At 48.2% G+C, this 20263-nt stretch overlaps 1 protein-coding gene across 1 annotated transcript in view; it reads left to right on the top strand.

Moving 5' to 3' along the window:
• LOC122938907 (disintegrin and metalloproteinase domain-containing protein 33-like) overlaps positions 1 to 20263 on the top strand; it is a 79214-nt gene that overhangs the window by 36847 nt on the left and 22104 nt on the right. The window contains exon 3 of the mRNA XM_044294778.1: positions 16648 to 16721. Coding sequence (XP_044150713.1) covers positions 16648 to 16721 — 74 coding nt within the window. The remainder of the gene's footprint in view (positions 1 to 16647; positions 16722 to 20263) is intronic.

The raw sequence follows: 20263 nt of genomic DNA on the forward strand, positions 1-20263 counted from the left end.
CTGTGTGCTGGAGGCAGAGGACACTGTGTGCTGGAGGCAGAGGACACTGGGTGCAGGAGGCAGAGGACACTGGGTGCAGAGGACACTGGGTGCAGGAGGCGGAGGACACTGGGTGCGGGAGGCAGAGGACACTGGGTGCGGGAGGCAGACGACACTGGGTGCGGGAGGCGGAGGACACTGGGTGCGGGAGGCAGAGGACACTGGGTGCGGGAGGCAGAGGACACTGGGTGCGGGAGGCAGAGGACACTGGGTGCGGGAGGCAGAGGACACTGTGTGCTGGAGGCAGAGGACACTGGGTGCTGGAGGCAGAGGACACTGGGTGCGGGAGGCAGAGGACACTGGGTGCGGGAGGCAGAGGACACTGGGTGCGGGAGGCAGAGGACACTGAGTGCGGGAGGCAGAGGACACTGTGTGCTGGAGGCAGAGGACACTGAGTGCAGGAGGCAGAGGACACTGTGTGCAGGAGGCAGAGGACACTGAGTGCAGGAGGCAGAGGACACTGAGTGCGGGAGGCAGAGGACACTGGGTGCGGGAGGCAGAGGACACTGGGTGCGGGAGGCAGAGGACACTGGGTGCGGGAGGCAGAGGACACTGGGTGCGGGAGGCAGAGGACACTGGGTGCAGGAGGCAGCTGTTTGGGGAAGCAGCCTTACCACATTTAGGGAACAGAGCTCATCATGTGTTTAACCCTTTCTTCTCTGTACTGATGCATTGTAAAATGTCTCCCTGCGGAGAATAACCTAATTATCCTGGCGGTGGGGGACCCCCATATTCAGTCCCTACATGGATGCTGTACTTGTATGTAGCAGAGCCGACAGCGTGCTGTAGGAGGTAGCTGAGCCGACAGCGCGGTATGTAGCAGAGCCCACAGCGCGGTATGTAGCAGAGCCAACAGCATGCTGTAGTATGTAACAGGGACCACAGCGTGGTATGTAGCAGAGCCCACAGCGTGCTGTCGGAGGTAGCAGAGCCCACAGCGCGGTATGTAGCAGAGCCGACAGCATGCTGTAGTATGTAACAGGGACCACAGCGTGGTATGTAGCAGAGGGTCCATGTTAAGGTGGAGACATCCCCACTACATGAGAGTCCATGTGATGGAGGAGACACCCCCCACTACATGAGGGTCCATGTGATGGAGGAGACATCCCCACTACATGAGGGTCCATGTGAAGGTGGAGACACCCCCACTACATGAGGGTCCATGTGTAGGTGGAGAAATCCCCACTACATGAGGGTCCATGTGATGGAGGAGACACCCCCACTACATGAGGGTCCATGTGAAGGTGGAGACATCCCCACTACATGGGGGTCCATGTGATGGAGGAGACATCCCCACTACATGAGGGTCCATGTGAAGGTGGAGACACTCCCACTACATGAGAGTCCATGTGATGGAGGAGACACCCCCACTACATGAGAGTCCATGTGATGGAGGAGACACCCCCACTACATGAGGGTCCATGTGATGGAGGAGACACTCCCACTACATGAGAGTTCATGTGATGGAGGAGACATCCCCACTACATGAGAGTCCATGTGATGGAGGAGACATCCCCACTACATGAGGGTCCATGTGAAGGTGGAGACACCCCCACTACATGAGGGTCCATGTGATGGTGGAGACACCCCCACTACATGAGGGTCCATGTGATGGTGGAGACACCCCCACTACATGAGAGTCCATGTGATGGAGGAGACATCCCCACTACATGAGGGTCCATGTGAAGGTGGAGACATCCCCACTACATGAGGGTCCATGTGAAGGTGGAGACATCCCCACTACATGAGGGTCCATGTGAAGGTGGAGACATCCCCACTACATGAGGGTCCATGTGATGGAGGAGACACCCCCACTACATGAGGGTCCATGTGATGGAGGAGACACCCCCACTACATGAGGGTCCATGTGATGGAGGAGACACCCCCACTACATGAGGGTCCATGTGATGGAGGAGACACCCCCACTACATGAGGGTCCATGTGATGGAGGAGACACCCCCACTACATGAGGGTCCATGTGATGGAGGAGACACCCCCACTACATGAGGGTCCATGTGATGGAGGAGACACCCCCACTACATGAGGGTCCATGTGATGGAGGAGACACCCCCACTACATGAGGGTCCATGTGATGGAGGAGACACCCCCACTACATGAGGGTCCATGTGATGGAGGAGACACCCCCACTACATGAGGGTCCATGTGATGGAGGAGACACCCCCACTACATGAGAGTCCATGTGATGGAGGAGACATCCCCACTACATGAGGGTCCATGTGAAGGTGGAGACACCCCCACTACATGAGGGTCCATGTGATGGTGGAGACACCCCCACTACATGAGGGTCCATGTGATGGAGGAGACACCCCCACTACATGAGAGTCCATGTGATGGAGGAGACATCCCCACTACATGAGGGTCCATGTGAAGGTGGAGACATCCCCACTACATGAGGGTCCATGTGAAGGTGGAGACATCCCCACTACATGAGGGTCCATGTGATGGAGGAGACACCCCCACTACATGAGGGTCCATGTGATGGAGGAGACACCCCCACTACATGAGGGTCCATGTGATGGAGGAGACACCCCCACTACATGAGGGTCCATGTGATGGAGGAGACACCCCCACTACATGAGGGTCCATGTGATGGAGGAGACACCCCCACTACATGAGGGTCCATGTGATGGAGGAGACACCCCCACTACATGAGGGTCCATGTGATGGAGGAGACACCCCCACTACATGAGGGTCCATGTGATGGAGGAGACACCCCCACTACATGAGGGTCCATGTGATGGAGGAGACACCCCCACTACATGAGGGTCCATGTGATGGAGGAGACACCCCCACTACATGAGGGTCCATGTGATGGAGGAGACACCCCCACTACATGAGGGTCTATGTGATGGAAGAGACACCCCCACTACATGAGGGTCCATGTGATGGAGGAGACACCCCCACTACATGAGGGTCCATGTGAAGGTTTAGACATTCCCACTACATGAGGGTCCATGTGAAGGTGGAGACATCCCCACTACATGAGAGTCCATGTGATGGTGGAGACATCCCACTACATGAGGGTCCATGTGATGGAGGAGACACCCCCACTACATGAGGGTCCATGTGATGGAGGAGACATCCCCGCTACATGAGGGTCCATGTGAAGGTGGAGACATCCCCACTACATGAGGGTCCATGTGATGGAGGAGACACCCCCACTACATGAGGGTCCATGTGATGGAGGAGACACCCCCACTACATGAGGGTCCATGTGATGGAGGAGACACCCCCACTACATGAGGGTCCATGTGATGGAGGAGACACCCCCACTACATGAGGGTCCATGTGATGGAGGAGACACCCCCACTACATGAGGGTCCATGTGATGGAGGAGACACCCCCACTACATGAGGGTCCATGTGATGGAGGAGACACCCCCACTACATGAGGGTCTATGTGATGGAAGAGACACCCCCACTACATGAGGGTCCATGTGATGGAGGAGACACCCCCACTACATGAGGGTCCATGTGATGGAGGAGACACCCCCACTACATGAGGGTCCATGTGATGGAGGAGACACCCCCACTACATGAGGGTCCATGTGATGGAGGAGACACCCCCACTACATGAGGGTCCATGTGATGGAGGAGACACCCCCACTACATGAGGGTCCATGTGATGGAGGAGACACCCCCACTACATGAGGGTCCATGTGATGGAGGAGACACCCCCACTACATGAGGGTCCATGTGATGGAGGAGACACCCCCACTACATGAGGGTCCATGTGATGGAGGAGACACCCCCACTACATGAGGGTCTATGTGATGGAAGAGACACCCCCACTACATGAGGGTCCATGTGATGGAGGAGACACCCCCACTACATGAGGGTCCATGTGAAGGTTTAGACATTCCCACTACATGAGGGTCCATGTGAAGGTGGAGACATCCCCACTACATGAGAGTCCATGTGATGGTGGAGACATCCCACTACATGAGGGTCCATGTGATGGAGGAGACACCCCCACTACATGAGGGTCCATGTGATGGAGGAGACATCCCCGCTACATGAGAGTCCATGTGATGGTGGAGACATCCCACTACATGAGGGTCCATTTGATGGAGGAGACACCCCCACTACATGAGGGTCCATGTGATGGAGGAGACACCCCCACTACATGAGGGTCCATGTGATGGAGGAGACACCCCCACTACATGAGGGTCCATGTGATGGAGGAGACACCCCCACTACATGAGGGTCCATGTGATGGAGGAACCATCCCCACTACATGAGGGTCCATGTGATGGTGGAGACATCCCACTGCATGAGGGTCCATGTGATGGAGGAGACACCCCCACTACATGAGGGTCCATGTGATGGAGGAGACACCCCCACTACATGAGGGTCTATGTGATGGAGGAGACACCCCCACTACATGAGGGTCTATGTGATGGAGGAGACACCCCCACTACATGAGGGTCCATGTGATGGAGGAACCATCCCCACTACATGAGGGTCCATGTGATGGTGGAGACATCCCACTGCATGAGGGTCCATGTGATGGAGGAGACACCCCCACTACATGAGGGTCCATGTGATGGAGGAGACACCCCACTACATGAGGGTCCATGTGATGGAGGAGACATCCCCACAGCACCAGGATGTGTCTTCTTCTGGAGCAGGGACGTTGCTATAGGGGAAGCAGAGGAAGCGGCTGCTTTGGGGCCCACTCAGGAGCAGGACTGGAAGGGCCCCCGCAGCAGTATTATACAGTGACACTATATACAGTATATACGAGCAGGAATCGGACGCAGCGGCTGCCGGGCCCGGTCTGAAAGCGAGCGGGGGTTGTACAGAAATTTCTATGTTTACGACGCGTTGTATATTACGTGAGGCGTTCTCTCCGGCTGTGCGATCTTACGCCGGGCAGATCTGTGGAGATTTTTGTAGGACAGATGTGACGATGCTCGGCCTCCATTGTGGTCTTCTGGGTAGAAGTCTTGGATGGGGCTGCGCCGCAGTTCCCTGCACAGAGGGGTATGACGGGGGCGCTGCTGAGCAGGGAAACGGTCAGGGTTCTGCAGCGCTAAGCCATGACTGTGACCCCTCCATTCTCAGGAGCGCTGGGGTCTCAATGATCGTAAAGTGGCAGCGTCACTTTATAAGATGGGAGTACCCCTTTAAATTGGCCATTCTGCATCTTGTAAGAGCTGCTGCTTCGTGCCAGTGTGTTTCCTACCGCCCTGTGCACTGTATATGTCCTGGTGTCACACCTGCAGGTCACCCCCTGCTGCCCGGATAAACAGAGCGGGCGACGGGCGGGAGCGGGCTGTTATTATAAGAGATTCAGCATGGGGCGAGCTTTATTACAAACATGGCCGCTCCTCTGGAATTCCATCCCTGACCCCTGCGGATATAATAGTACATACCCCAACATTAACTCTTCCCTGACCACAGACCTATGGACTGTGTACGAGCAGGAACCCCCAAATAATGACGCTGACACTTGGGGTACAGGATAATGGCACTGACACTCGGGGTACAGGATAATGACGCTGATACTTGGGGTACAGGATAATGGCACTGACACTTGGGGTACAGGATAATGGCACTGACACTCGGGGTACAGGATAATGGCACTGACACTCGGGGTACAGGATAATGACGCTGACACTTGGGGTACAGGATAATGACGCTGACACTTGGGGTACAGGATGATGACACTGACACTTGGGGTACAGGATAATGACACTGACACTTGGGGTACAGGATAATGACACTGACACTTGGGGTACAGGATAATGACGCTGACACTTGGGGTACAGGATGATGACGCTGACACTTGGGGTACTGGATGATGACACTGACACTTGGGGTACAGGATAATGACACACTGACACTCGGGGTACAGGATAATGACACTGACACACTTGGGGTACAGGATAATGACACTGACACTTGGGGTACAGGATAATGACACTGACACACTTGGGGTACAGGATAAACTGACACTGGTACGAACCTGACACACTTGGGGTACAGGATAATGACACACTGACACTCGGGGTACAGGATAATGACACTGACACACTTGGGGTACAGGATAATGACACACTGACACTCGGGGTACAGGATAATGACACTGACACTTGGGGTACAGGATAATGACACTGACACTTGGTGTACAGGATAATGACACTGACACTTGGGGTACAGGATAATGACGCTGACACTTGGGGTACAGGATAATGACGCTGACACTTGGGGTACAGGATAATGACGCTGACACTTGGTGGTACAGGATAATGACACTGACACTTGGGGTACAGGATAATGACACTGACACTTGGGGTACAGGATAATGACACTGACACTCGGGGTGCAGGATAATGACACTGACACTTGGGGTACAGGATAATGACACTGACACTTGGGGTACAGGATAATGACACTTACACTTGGGGTACAGGATAGTGACACTGACACTTGGGGTACAGGATAATGACGCTGACACTTGGGGTACAGGATAATGACACTGACACTTGGGGTACAGGATAATGACACTGACACTTGGGGTACAGGATAATGACACTGACACTTGGGGTACAGGATAATGACGGTGACACTTGGGGTACAGGATAATGACGCTGACACTTGGGGTACAGGATAATGACACTGACACTTGGGGTACAGGATAATGACACTGACACTCGGGGTACAGGATAATGACACTGACACTTGGGGTACAGGATAATGACACTGACACTCGGGGTACAGGATAAGGACGCTGACACTTGGGGTACAGGACAATGACACTGACACTTGGGGTACAGGATAATGACACGCTGACACTTGGGGTACAGGATGATGACACTGACACTTGGGGTACAGGATAATGACACTGACACTTGGGGTACGGGATAATGACACTGACACTCGGGGTACGGGATAATGACACTGACACTTGGGGTACAGGATAATGACACTGACACTCGGGGTACAGGATATGACGCTGCCACTCGGGGTACAGGATAATGACTCTGACACTCGGGGTACAGGATAATGACTCTGACACTCGGGGTACAGGATAATGACACTGACACTCGGGGTACAGGATAATGACACTGACACTTGGGGTACAGGATAATGACACTGACACTTGGGGTACAGGATAATGACACTGACACTTGGGGTACAGGATAATGACACTGACACTTGGGGTACAGGATAATGACACTGACACTTGGGGTACAGGATAATGACACTGACACTCGGGGTACAGGATAATGACACTGACACTCGGGGTACAGGATAATGACGCTGACACTTGGGGTACAGGATAATGACACTGACACTCGGGGTACAGGATAATGACACTGACACTTGGGGTACAGGATAATGACGCTGACACTTGGGGTACTGACCAGTTTACAGTCAGCAGTGGTGCATCCAGCAGGGTGGGAGAGGTCCACCAAGTGAGGACCACATATCTTGGTTTCCTGGGGGGATATATAAGGGCAGCAGAATGTTAAGGTCCTGATTAGACCTGTGGTCAGGATCGTCCCGGTATCGGGATCACCCCGGTATCAGAATCGCCCCGGTATCAGGATCGTCCCGGTATCAGGATCGCCCCGGTATCAGGATCGCCCCGGTATCAGGATCGCCCCGGTATCAGGATCGCCCCGGTATCAGGACCGTCCCGGTATCAAGATCTCCCCGGTATCAGGATCGCCCCGGTATCAGGATCGCCCCGGTATCAGGATCGCCCCGGTATCAGGACCGTCCCGGTATCAAGATCTCCCCGGTATCAGGATCGCCCCGGTATCGGCATTGCCACGATATCAGGATCGCCCCGGTATTGGCATCGCCCCGGTATCGGCATCGCCCCGGTATCAGGATCGTCCCGGTATCGGCATCGCCCCGGTATCAGGATCGTCCCGGTATCGGCATCGCCCCGGTATCAGGATCGTCCCGGTATCGGCATCGCCCCGGTATCAGGATCGTCCCGGTATCGGCATCGCCCCGGTATCAGGATCGTCCCGGTATCGGCATCGCCCCGGTATCAGGATCGTCCCGGTATCGGCATCGCCCCGGTATCAGGATCGTCCCGGTATCGGCATCGCCCCGGTATCAGGATCGTCCCGGTATCGGCATCGCCCCGGTATCAGGATCGTCCCGGTATCGGCATCGCCCCGGTATCAGGATCGTCCCGGTATCGGCATCGCCCCGGTATCAGGATCGTCCCGGTATCGGCATCGCCCCGGTATCAGGATCGTCCCGGTATCGGCATCGCCCCGGTATCAGGATTGTCCCGGTATCGGCATCGCCCCGATATCAGGATCGTCCCGGTATCGGCATCGCCCGGTATCAGGATCGTCCCGGTATCGGCATCGCCCCGGTATCAGGATCGTCCCGGTATCGGCATCGCCCCGGTATCAGGATCGTCCCGGTATCGGCATCGCCCCGGTATCAGGATTGTCCCGGTATCGGCATCGCCCCGGTATCAGGATCGTCCCGGTATCGGCATCGCCCCGGTATCAGGATCGTCCCGGTATCGGCATCGCCCCGGTATCAGGATCGTCCCGGTATCGGCATCGCCCCGGTATCAGGATCGTCCCGGTATCGGCATCGCCCCGGTATCAGGATCGTCCCGGTATCGGCATCGCCCCGGTATCAGGATCGTCCCGGTATCGGCATCGCCCCGGTATCAGGATTGTCCCGGTATCGGCATCGCCCCGGTATCAGGATTGTCCCGGTATCGGCATCGCCCCGGTATCAGGATTGTCCCGGTATCGGCATCGCCCCGGTATCAGGATTGTCCCGGTATCGGCATCGCCCCGGTATCAGGATTGCCCCGGTATTGGCTTTCCCCCGGTATCAGGATCGTCTCAGTATCAGGATCGTCCCGCACATCTGTTGCCCCCAGTGCATCCTCCGGTCACATCTGGTACAGACAGGACTGTAATCGGATCTTCTGTCCCTCCTCATGTTGTATGGAAGTCATTACGTCCTGACTGGGGGAAGTGTTTGGGGGCGGACGTGTCGCCGGTTCTCACGGTCGGGTGTGGCTACTACAAGGGAAACCGACCGACTGCTGCGGCCTCAGCCTTTCCATTGGGAGTTGTCTGAGCTCTGTGGATTCCATGGAACGCCCGGACTCCCTATATCTGGGTCACGTTTTGTGGGTGTGCACGGGGAAGTAGGGGTCCTGTAGTGATTACTGTCTGACCCCTTTCCTCCAGGGTCCCCACCATGTATGACCCTGCAGATCCAAGAACCCCACCACTAAAGTGGGGCCCTGAAGGGCCAGTCCTGTCTCCTGTAAAGCTGAACAGTGCTCATCATCTTCGTTCTTGAAGGACAGGTCCTAGAACTTTCTAGTAGACTGTATGGTTCAATTTCTCACAGTTTTCAAGATCTCTGCTTGCTGTCAGTGCATGAGAGCACTTCTAGACAATGCTCTTGCAGCAGCTGCACAGGTCTCTGCTACAATGTATCACAGAGCATTGTCTAGATCTGATACAATTGTATCTGCTCCCAGCTGAGAGCAGGACCCTATGTACAGAATGACTGCCTCTCACAGTGAGCAACAGTGTTCTCATTCACTGACAGCAAGCCAGTACCTGAGTTGCAGAACTTTTTATTGAAATCATGATTTATGTTTTCCTTATACAAAACCTTCAGATTATTGAATTGTAATGAACCGATGACACAATGTAGTAGGAGACGGTGCGGAGATGAGTTGCAGATGCCTCCACCTCATTCTTATAGGGGGAGCCATGTGGAGAGGCTTTGAAGTGTCTATTTCACAAGGACAACTTATAGGAGGCATTGGAGAGGAGCACACTCAGTAGGGGGGACCCTAGAGCAAAAAAGATAGACCTCCAGGACGGTGCTCATACCGCAATATCTGGGGAAGAGACCCCCTCCTACCCTGTATGTCCTGAAGGCAACCCTTTTATTTCCTTCCAGTGGAAAGTGGGAATCTCGTAAAGATCCAACACCATTATATGACTAGGAACACACAGCTTTATAAACAGGCACCGTCCCGGTGGGATAGATGGGCGGTATATATGGAGAAGGGCCAACATATGATATCAGGTGCTCAAATCTGTTACTAGGAAATCACTTATTATATTATATCTGTATCTACTGCTGAGTCACCCGGATCTGACCAGACCTCACCCTGAGGTGTCTACCAGTGCTGACACACTTCCTGATGGCATGTGGCTTCTGGTTCTTCAGAATTACCGCTGCACCTGCAATGTATACGTCCACTGAGTCATTCTATGGACCGCAATACAACGTATGTAATGTAGAAAAATATAATTATTATAATAATGCCAGTTATTTACAAGAATATAACTACTATAATACTGCCTCTTATGTACAAGAATATCACTACTATAATACTGCTCCTATGTACAAGAATATAACTACTATAATACTGCTCCTATGTACAAGAATATAACTACTATAATACTGCCTCCTATGTACAAGAATATAACTACTAGAATACTGCTCCTATGTACAAGAATATAACTACTATAATACTGCTCCTATGTACAAGAATATAACTACTATAATACTGCCTCCTATGTACAAGAATATAACTACTAGAATACTGCTCTTATGTACAAGAATATAACTACTATAATACTGCTCCTATGTACAAGAATATAACTACTATAATACTGTCTCCTATGTACAAGAATATAACTACTATAATACTGCTCCTATGTACAAGAATATAACTACTATAATACTGCCTCCTATGTACAAGAATGTAATTACTATAATACTGCTCCTATGTGCAAGAATATAACTACTATAATACTGCTCCTATGTATAGGAATATAACTACTATAATACTGCACCTATGTACAAGAATATAACTACTATAATACTGCCTCCTATGTACAAGAATATAACTACTATAATACTGCTCCTATGTGCAAGAATATAACTACTATAATACTGCTCCTATGTATAGGAATATAACTACTATAATACTGCTCCTATGTACAAGAATATAACTACTATAATACTGCCTCCTATGTACAAGAATATAACTACTATAATACTGCTCCTATGTACAAGAATATAACTACTATAATACTGCCTCCTATGTACAAGAATATAACTACTATAATGCTGCTCCTATGTACAAGAATATAACTACTATAATACTGTTCCTATGTACAAGAATATAACTACTATAATACTGCTCCTATGTACAAGCATATAACTACTATAATACTGCTCCTATGTACAAGAATATAACTACTATAATACTGCTCCTATGTACAAGAATATAACTACTATAATACTGCCCCTATGTACAAGAATATAACTACTATAATACTGCTCCTATGTACAAGAATATAACTGCTATAATACTGCCCCTTAGGTACAGGAATATAACTACTATAATACTGCTCCTATGTACAAGAATATAGCTACTATAATACTGCTCCTATACAAGTATATAACTACTATAATACTGCTCCTATGTGCAAGAATATAACTGCTATAATACTGCCCCCTATGTACAGGAATATAACTACTATAATACTGCTTCTATGTACAAGAATATAACTACTATAATACTGCCTCCTATGTACAAGAATATAACTACTATAATACTGCTCCTATGTGCAAGAATATAACTGCTATAATACTGCCCCCTATGTACAGGAATATAACTACTATAATACTGCCTCCTATGTACAAGAATATAACTACTATAATACTGCTCCTATGTATAAGAATATAACTACTATAATACTGCCTCCTATGTACAAGAATATACCTACTATAATACTGCTCCTATATACAAGAATATAACTACTATAATACTGCTCCTATGTACAAGAATATAACTGCTATAATACTGCTCCTATGTACAAGAATATAACTACTATAATACTGCTCCTATGTACAAGAATATAACTGCTATAATACTGCTCCTATGTACAAGAATATAACTGCTATAATACTGCCTCCTATGTACAAGAATATAACTACTATAATACTGCTCCTATGTACAAGAATATAACTGCTATAATACTGCTCCTATGTGCAAGAATATAACTGCTATAATACTGCCCCCTATGTACAGGAATATAACTACTATAATACTGCTCCTATACAAGAATATAACTACTATAATACTGCCTCCTATATACAAGAATATAACTACTATAATACTGCTCCTATGTACAAGAATATAACTACTATAATACTGCTCCTATGTACAATAATATAACTACTATAATACTGCCTCCTATGTACAAGAATATAACTACTATAATACTGCCTCCTATGTACAAGAATATAACTACTATAATACTGCTCCTATGTACAAGAATATAACTACTATAATACTGCTCCTACATACAAGAATATAACTACTATAATACTGCTCCTACATACAGGAATATAACTACTATAATACTGCTTCTATGTACAAGAATATAACTACTATAATACTGCCTCCTATGTACAAGAATATAACTACTATAATACTGCTTCTATGTACAAGAATATAACTACTATAATACTGCCTCTTATGTACAAGAATATAACTACTATAATACTGCTCCTATGTACAGGAATATAACTACTATAATACTGCTCCTATGTACAAGGATATAACTACTATAATACTGCTCCTATGTACAGGGATATAACTACTATAACACTGCTCCTATGTACAAGAATATAACTACTATAATACTGCTCCTATGTACAAGAATATAACTACTATAATACTGCTCCTATGTACAAGAATATAACTACTATAATACTGCTCCTATGTACAAGGATATAACTACTATAATACTGCTCCTATGTACAGGGATATAACTACTATAACACTGCTCCTATGTACAAGAATATAATTACTATAATACTGCCTCCTATGTACACGAATATAACTACTATAATACTGCTCCTATGTACAAGAATATAACTACTATAATACTGCTCCTATGTACAAGAATATAACTACTATAATACTGCCTCCTATGTACAAGAATATAACTACTATAATACTGCTCCTATGTACAAGAATATAACCGCTATAATACTGCTCCTATGTACAAGAATATACCCACTATAATACTGCCCCCTACGGACTAGAATGTAACTTGTGCAGTCATCTGCTCTACAGTAGTAGTGGGTGATATTAGGTGTTTCGTTCTATTCACCATGTGTCGGTCTTTTGAAGTTAAAGCTCGCCTCATAGACATATACATTTATATACTGTACGTTGCGGATTCTCGGGAGTGATATCACTTTCTTGGTATCTTCCCAGCAGGGCACTCGACTCTGGGAAAATGTGGTGTGAGGGACATTATCTGAGATGACTGCTCGCCTTATTTGGAGAAATGAAGTGACTGTTCTCCGCCGCTCCACTAATAGCTTACAAATGCTATAAAAATTACAGCGATATAAGCAAAACCACTGGAATATGCCCAACATTGTTAGAGGGCGACTCAGAGCAGGGCTGGACTGTTTAACTCTTGGCGGGACCAGAAAGGTCACTTCTAGAGACCACTCTGAACAGAGTTATATTCCTGGAAAACATGAACATTCCCTGTCTAATAGATCATGGGTTGAGGTGAAGCCTCCTGAGATGCCTTTGGGGAGATACTGACCAGAAATCTAAGAAGTTTTGTTCCTGATTAGACTATAGGGCTCATTAACAAATAGCTATGCATGATCACTTATAACATGTCTGCCATATACCGCATCAGTTATCACATATAGCCTCATCAACTTACATCAAGCCCAAATCAAACATAAGTCCAACACCATAATGTGCATATCCCTCACTTCAGTCTATAGGTCTATCGCCTCAACATTTATCTCATCTACCCTGATCTATAGATCTATCACCTCAACCTTTATCTCATCTACCCTAATCTATAGGTCCATCACCTCAACCTTTATCTCATCTACCCTAATATATAGATCCATCACCTCAACCTTTATCTCATCTACCTTAATCTATAGGTATATCACCTCAACCTTTATCTCATCTACCCTAATCTATAGGTATATCACCTCAACCTTTATCTCATCTACCCTAATCTATAGATCCATCACCTCAACCTTTATCTCATCAACTCTAATCGATAGATCCAGCACCTCAACATTTATCCCATTAATATGTTGATTTGACAGCTCAGTATTTATTGCACTACATCAATCTATATGTCTATCACCTCAATATTTATCTAATTAACCTTAATCTGTAGGTCCATCACCTCAACATTTATCTCATTAACCCTAATCTATAGTTCTGTCACCTCAACATTTATTCTATCAATCCTAATCTATACCTCCAATAACTCAATATTTATCCCAACACATCTATCTATAGATCATCCCCTCAACAAAACATGTATACTCTCCTATCAATCTATAGATCCATCACATCAGTCTATAGGTCTATCACCTCAACATTTATCCCATCAACTTCAGTCTATAGGTCCATCACCTCAACGTGATCCTATCAATTTGGAGATCCTTCACCTCAACATTATGTCATCAACCTCAATTTATAGTTCCATTACCTCAACATTTATACCATCACATTAACTTTGGATCCAGACACGCACAGAAAACATCACTCAGGAGATCTAACCCTGAGACAAGACATTCTGGAGGGGCACTGGTCATACTGGCAGCAGAAATCAACACAGCTCCATGTATAAAGTCTTGTTTCTGTCCTCTGGCCAGATGTTCTTGAGGTACCCTGAAGTGCTATGTGCCTCATTCACAAACCCACATGGATGGTGCCTGGACCATGTAGAGTTAACTGCTAGCTATAGACTCACATCCCTTATACACTCCCTTACTCTAAACCTAGCAGGAAGACCCATGGCAGTCATATTAATCACCCCGACCTCGTCTCTGTCTGACATTCCAGAGATATAAGAGGTTTATTAATACAACACCCTTATGATTGCGAGGGAAACTGAGGCATCTGAGACCCACCAGAAGACACCTATAGGCCCCTACATTCATCTATAGTCCACTTACCGTAAAGAGCATTCCCACCCTAAAAAGGCAAAACTAAATTAAAAACCCTATAAACCTAACTCCTTATGCTGCTTTTTTTGGGTGACAAAGATTTTCTGTCATTTACACTGTTGTTTTCTTTGTGGACAACCAGAGGTTAAGACATGAGGACCTCCTACACCAACCAGGATTCGAGCTCCAGTGACAGGAAGCCTAACTGCCGATTAGCGCACCCAGCAACCCTGTAGTTAACGGAGCAGATTGTTATTATTGCTGGAAGTCGTGGAGAAATAATAGACTTTCCATTTTTGTAGACTATGGACCACCGGGAGGGTAATGACCACCTTCATGTCCTTGTGATGTCCTCCTCAGAGAATGGTCTACAGAGCTGTAAGACACATTTCAGATCTTGCCAAATAAGGACGAGAACCTCGGCCACACGTGTGGATGGTGGTGATCAGATGCTGATCAGAAGAGAAATAAAACTGCTACCTGTCTGGTTATAATTCCAAGGACTTACCTGCAGGCCAGGGTGCAGCTACTGTACTGGAAGCCATGTAGGAGAAGAAGTTAGCCACTTCCTTCTGCCATATTATTCTAAGGGATATAGCCTCATCTAGCACCATCAGGCTATATGTTTATATTCTGATAAAACACAACCAGAGAGAGCCACCTCAGTGTATTATTGCATTGCACAAGTAATCACACCCTGTAGTTTAGATGACTCCAGGTAATCAGCTTGTCAAGTGTGAAGTATGTCAGCTCTGGTGCTTGTGATGTCTGCCTGATCTGATAAATCAAATACGACTGTATATCATGTCTGAGAGGTTGTCACAGCCCTGCCCCCTGTTACTGACATCACTGATATGATGACCTTGTGATCAGACTTTTGCTGCTGCAGACAGATGCTGGGGCTCAGTCGATGGAGTGGATCTGGACCATTACTGACAGCTGAACCTGGAATTCCTCACACTGCAGCTTGTGCCAGACGTTCTGTAGAATTTTTGGCATCTGAAGCCCAAAATAGCAGAGACCTCAGCGAGGAGTCTCGATAATGAGGCCCAGAGACGGAGGTTTAATTATACCTCGGGTTTGTGGGAAGAGGTTGTTCATTCACAACTCCAGGAGGGGGGTGAATACTTTTAATTTTTGTACAAATAAACAGAAGGTGCTGAGGTCAAGACACCCAGACTCAAGAATGATTAGGGACCTAGACTCTCTGGTGTCCAGACTGACGCCAAGCCATTGATCATTGTCCTGTTCTAGTTGTCCCAAGAATAAAGCTGCCCACAAACAGGAACATGCCCGTTCTGCACTGACTATGAAGGGGTACTGCTGGCACCGGTTATACCAGGCGGAAACAATGGATCAGACAGAAAACAATGTGACTGATCCTAAAAATAATCATTTCCTTTAAACCGTTTAAGATTGTCAGGAGATTTCACCGAAACTTCTGATGACCATGTCTTACTATGCAGCAAGGACACATTGGTAATTCATAATGTGCCACCCAGGTGACAAGACCTCCTGTAATGCTCTATGGCAGGTTTTGCATTTTCTACTCTTTCTGCTTCAGATCTGCTGATACCAATGATTTTGTCTTCTTCAGGTGCCTCCAGCTCAAGGGGAGATCTTAGTGACGGCAGAAGGAAGACATCTCATCCTAGAAGTGGAGAGGAACCAGTAGGTGTCACTCCTTATCTGCATGGTCCACATTTGATTATGTTTTTTGTTGTTGTTGATGGATCTTGGTTTATCTGTTGCTCCCAGGGGTGTAATATGTAGTATGGGCCCCATAGCTGACACTTCAAGTGGGGCCCAACCTCATAGGCAGCCAATAAAGTTAGGACATAAAAAGCCTCCTGTACCATGTCCTCCACCATCATCTACTGTGATCACTATCTGCACCTCTCTTCTGATTGTAGTGACCCCCTGTAGGTGCACTCATTCATTTAGTCAAGTGAGGGGCCCTAAGTATAGCTGTATAGATGTGTGTGTATATATATATATATATATATATATATATATATATTTATCCTGTTTATTTGCACTGTATTTGTGAGGCTCTGTGGAAAGGGATGTACTATGAATACTAGGAGACTTTTGGGACTTTGAATAACTGTGGAAAATTACCAACTTCTTATCATAGAGTTTAAAGAAGAGCATGTTTTGGGGGGAAAATGCCAGACTTGTTTACCACCAAAACCAGACAGACTGACCTTGTGAATGTCTGGTTTTAGCTCTGTTGTTGTGTCTGGAAACTTGTTTTTGTCTGGAAAAAACAGCTGTGTCATTGCCATTGAGTATCACTGAAGCTCTAATGTAAGTCTATGAGAGACTTGAGTTGTAACATTGTATCTGTTTGTGCTGAGCTTCTCCACTTCACCCCTCCCACTAGAAGGTTCCAGTCTCTGCAGTTAGGGACCAGTGCTTTAAGATGGAGACTCATGCCAGTCTGCATGAGTGACCAGAAGAAGACGCATAGATGGGGACATTGAGCCACAAACATGGGTCACCAGCCCTGTGACCAAGGAGCCACCCGGACAACCCGACAGACCATGGGCCTCCAGCCTTCGGCCAGGGTAACAGCCTTCTGAAGAGAGAGAGGAACAGCTATCTCACGCCTTTCCTCAACATCAAACCCTTTTTCTGCCAGGGAGGAGACTGGAGAAGCCAGCCCTATGCCTCGCCTGTATTGTTTTGCACCTGAATTCTTCCAGTAAAGAAGCACCCTGGTGACTGCAGGCCCTGACTCTCTGGACTTATTTTCTATTGGAGTGCACCACCCCTTACCATCCCTTCCTGAGAACAGCAACATGTGGTGACACCTCGAACGGTCCGGGGGACCCAGCGTAATGTTTGGGCCACCCCCAGACCTCATGGCTGCTTACACTTACATGGCAAAAAGGCAGTTCTGTGTATGACCCATCACTGAGCCCACCAGCTGAATCCGCAGATTTCTGCATGACTGGCCGATGATCTGAACGATTTGGGGGTATCCGGAGTCTGAAGCAGAACCGTGTTGTTGAAGTCCAGCATGCCTGATTCTTTAGTTTTTTTGGAGAGACAAGACAGTGCCAAACGAGTCTGGAGAGGGCAGAAGAGTATAGAGGATTTGGGAGCATACTGAGGTGTCCGGAGGAGTCCGAAGGAGGACGTAGTAGTCTGGAAGGGACAGAGGAGCCTGGAGAAGGATGAAGGGTCTGGAGGGGACAGAGGAGTCTGGAGAAGGATGAGGTGTCTGGAGGGGACAGGGGAGTCCAGAGGGCAGAGAAGTATAGAGGAAAGAGAGGAGTATGGAGCAGAAAGAGAAGTCTAGAGAGGACAGAGGAGTCTAGATGAGGACAAAGGTGTTTGGAGGACGACAGAGGGGTCTGGAAGATACTGAAGGATAACATCGTATGTAAGGGACAGAGGGGTCTGTATAATGGCACAGAGGTCTGAAGGGGACTGAGGGGTTTTGAGATAACATATATATCTGGAGTGGACAGAAAAGTCTGAACGGGACAGACTAGTCAAGAGGGGCCAAATAAGTCTGCAGGGGGGTGAGGGGTCTGGAGGAGGATGAGGGGTCTGGAGGAGGATGAGGGGTCTGGAGGAGGATGATGGGTCTGGAGGGGACAGAGGGGTCTGGAGGGGACAGAGGGGTCTGGAGAAGGATGAGGGGTCTGGAGAAGGATGAGGGGTCTGGAGGAGGATGATGGGTCTGGAGGAGGATGATGGGTCTGGAGGAGGATGAGGGGTCTGGAGGAGGATGAGGGGTCTGGAGGAGGATGATAGGTCTGGAAAAGGATGAGGGGTCTAGAGGGGACAGAGGAGTCCGGAGGAGGATGATGGGTCTGGAAAAGGATGAGGGTCTGGAAGGGATAAAGGAGTTAAACAGCTTGATTTTATTTATTAAGCTCACATCTATAGCGCTGACACATTCGGCAGCGCTGTACAGACATTACCATCGCTGTCTCCAGTTTGTCTATGACTATGTGAAATGTCTGACCACCTTTAGTGGCTGCTCCCACAGGACGTATACACTGAGAATTTAATGACACAGAATTGTCGATTTCCCCAGTTTTTGTCCGAAAACCTCAGTGTGGAATGTCCATAGCAGCTGACCATGATAAGATGTCTCTGTCCATGGCATGTCCACAGCAAAGTCAGTGAGCTTCTCCTGCAGATTCCTTGCATATTTCTCAGTTGCAATTTACGTCTGGTGGGAACACATCGCTATCCACTGCCCGGCCTCCACCGGTAGAGCGCCCTGTCCTGAGACGACTGTAATGGATACTTCCACTCCTCTGTATCTGCTCCGCTTACTTGGACTGAGATCCAGACAGGACGTGTTTGGGGTGAAGAAGTAACAGAGAGAAGGACGGAGGAGAAACGTCAGCATCTGGAAGACACTGCAGCAATGGAACAGGAACACTATGTGACCTCTGCTACATCATCAAGACGGATACATAGAGGTCACACTATGGAGTCTCTACTGTAAGAGCGGTCACACTATGGAGTCTCTACTGTAAGAGTAGTCACATTATGGAGTCTCTACTGTAAGAGCGGTCACACTATGGAGTCTCTTCTGTGAGAGCGGTCACACTATGGAGTCTCTACTGTAAGAGCAGTCACACTATGGAGTCTCTACTGTAAGAGCAGTCACACTATGGAGTCTCTACTGTAAGAGCGGTCACACTATGGAGTCTCTACTGTAAGAGCGGTCACACTATGGAGTCTCTACTGTAAGAGCAGTCACACTATGGAGGTCTCTACTGTAAGAGCGGTCACACTATGGAGGTCTCTACTGTAAGAGCGGTCACACTGTGGATGTCTCTACTGTAAGAGCGGTCACACTATGGAGTCTCTACTGTAACAGCAGTCACACTGTGGATGTCTCTACTGTAAGAGCGGTCACACTATGGAGGTCTCTACTGTAAGAGCAGTCACACTATGGAGGTCTCTACTGTAAGAGCGGTCACACTATGGAGATCTCTACTGTGAGAGCGGTCACACTATGGAGTCTCTACTGTAAGAGCAGTCACACTATGGAGGTCTCTACTGTAAGAGCGGTCACATTATGGAGCTGTTATGTCCATGTGAGACTTATTTCGGGGACTCCTTAGACGCACACCGGATTAGGGGCCCTATTTCGCTCTGGGCCCTTCCTCTGTAGTCCGGGCCCCTGGCTGGCTGTTGACTGGCACGTAAGCGCCCATCCCCTGTAGCCTGCAGGCAGC

Source organism: Bufo gargarizans, chromosome 1 (assembly GCF_014858855.1).
Source record: "Bufo gargarizans isolate SCDJY-AF-19 chromosome 1, ASM1485885v1, whole genome shotgun sequence".
Taxonomy (NCBI): domain Eukaryota; kingdom Metazoa; phylum Chordata; class Amphibia; order Anura; family Bufonidae; genus Bufo; species Bufo gargarizans.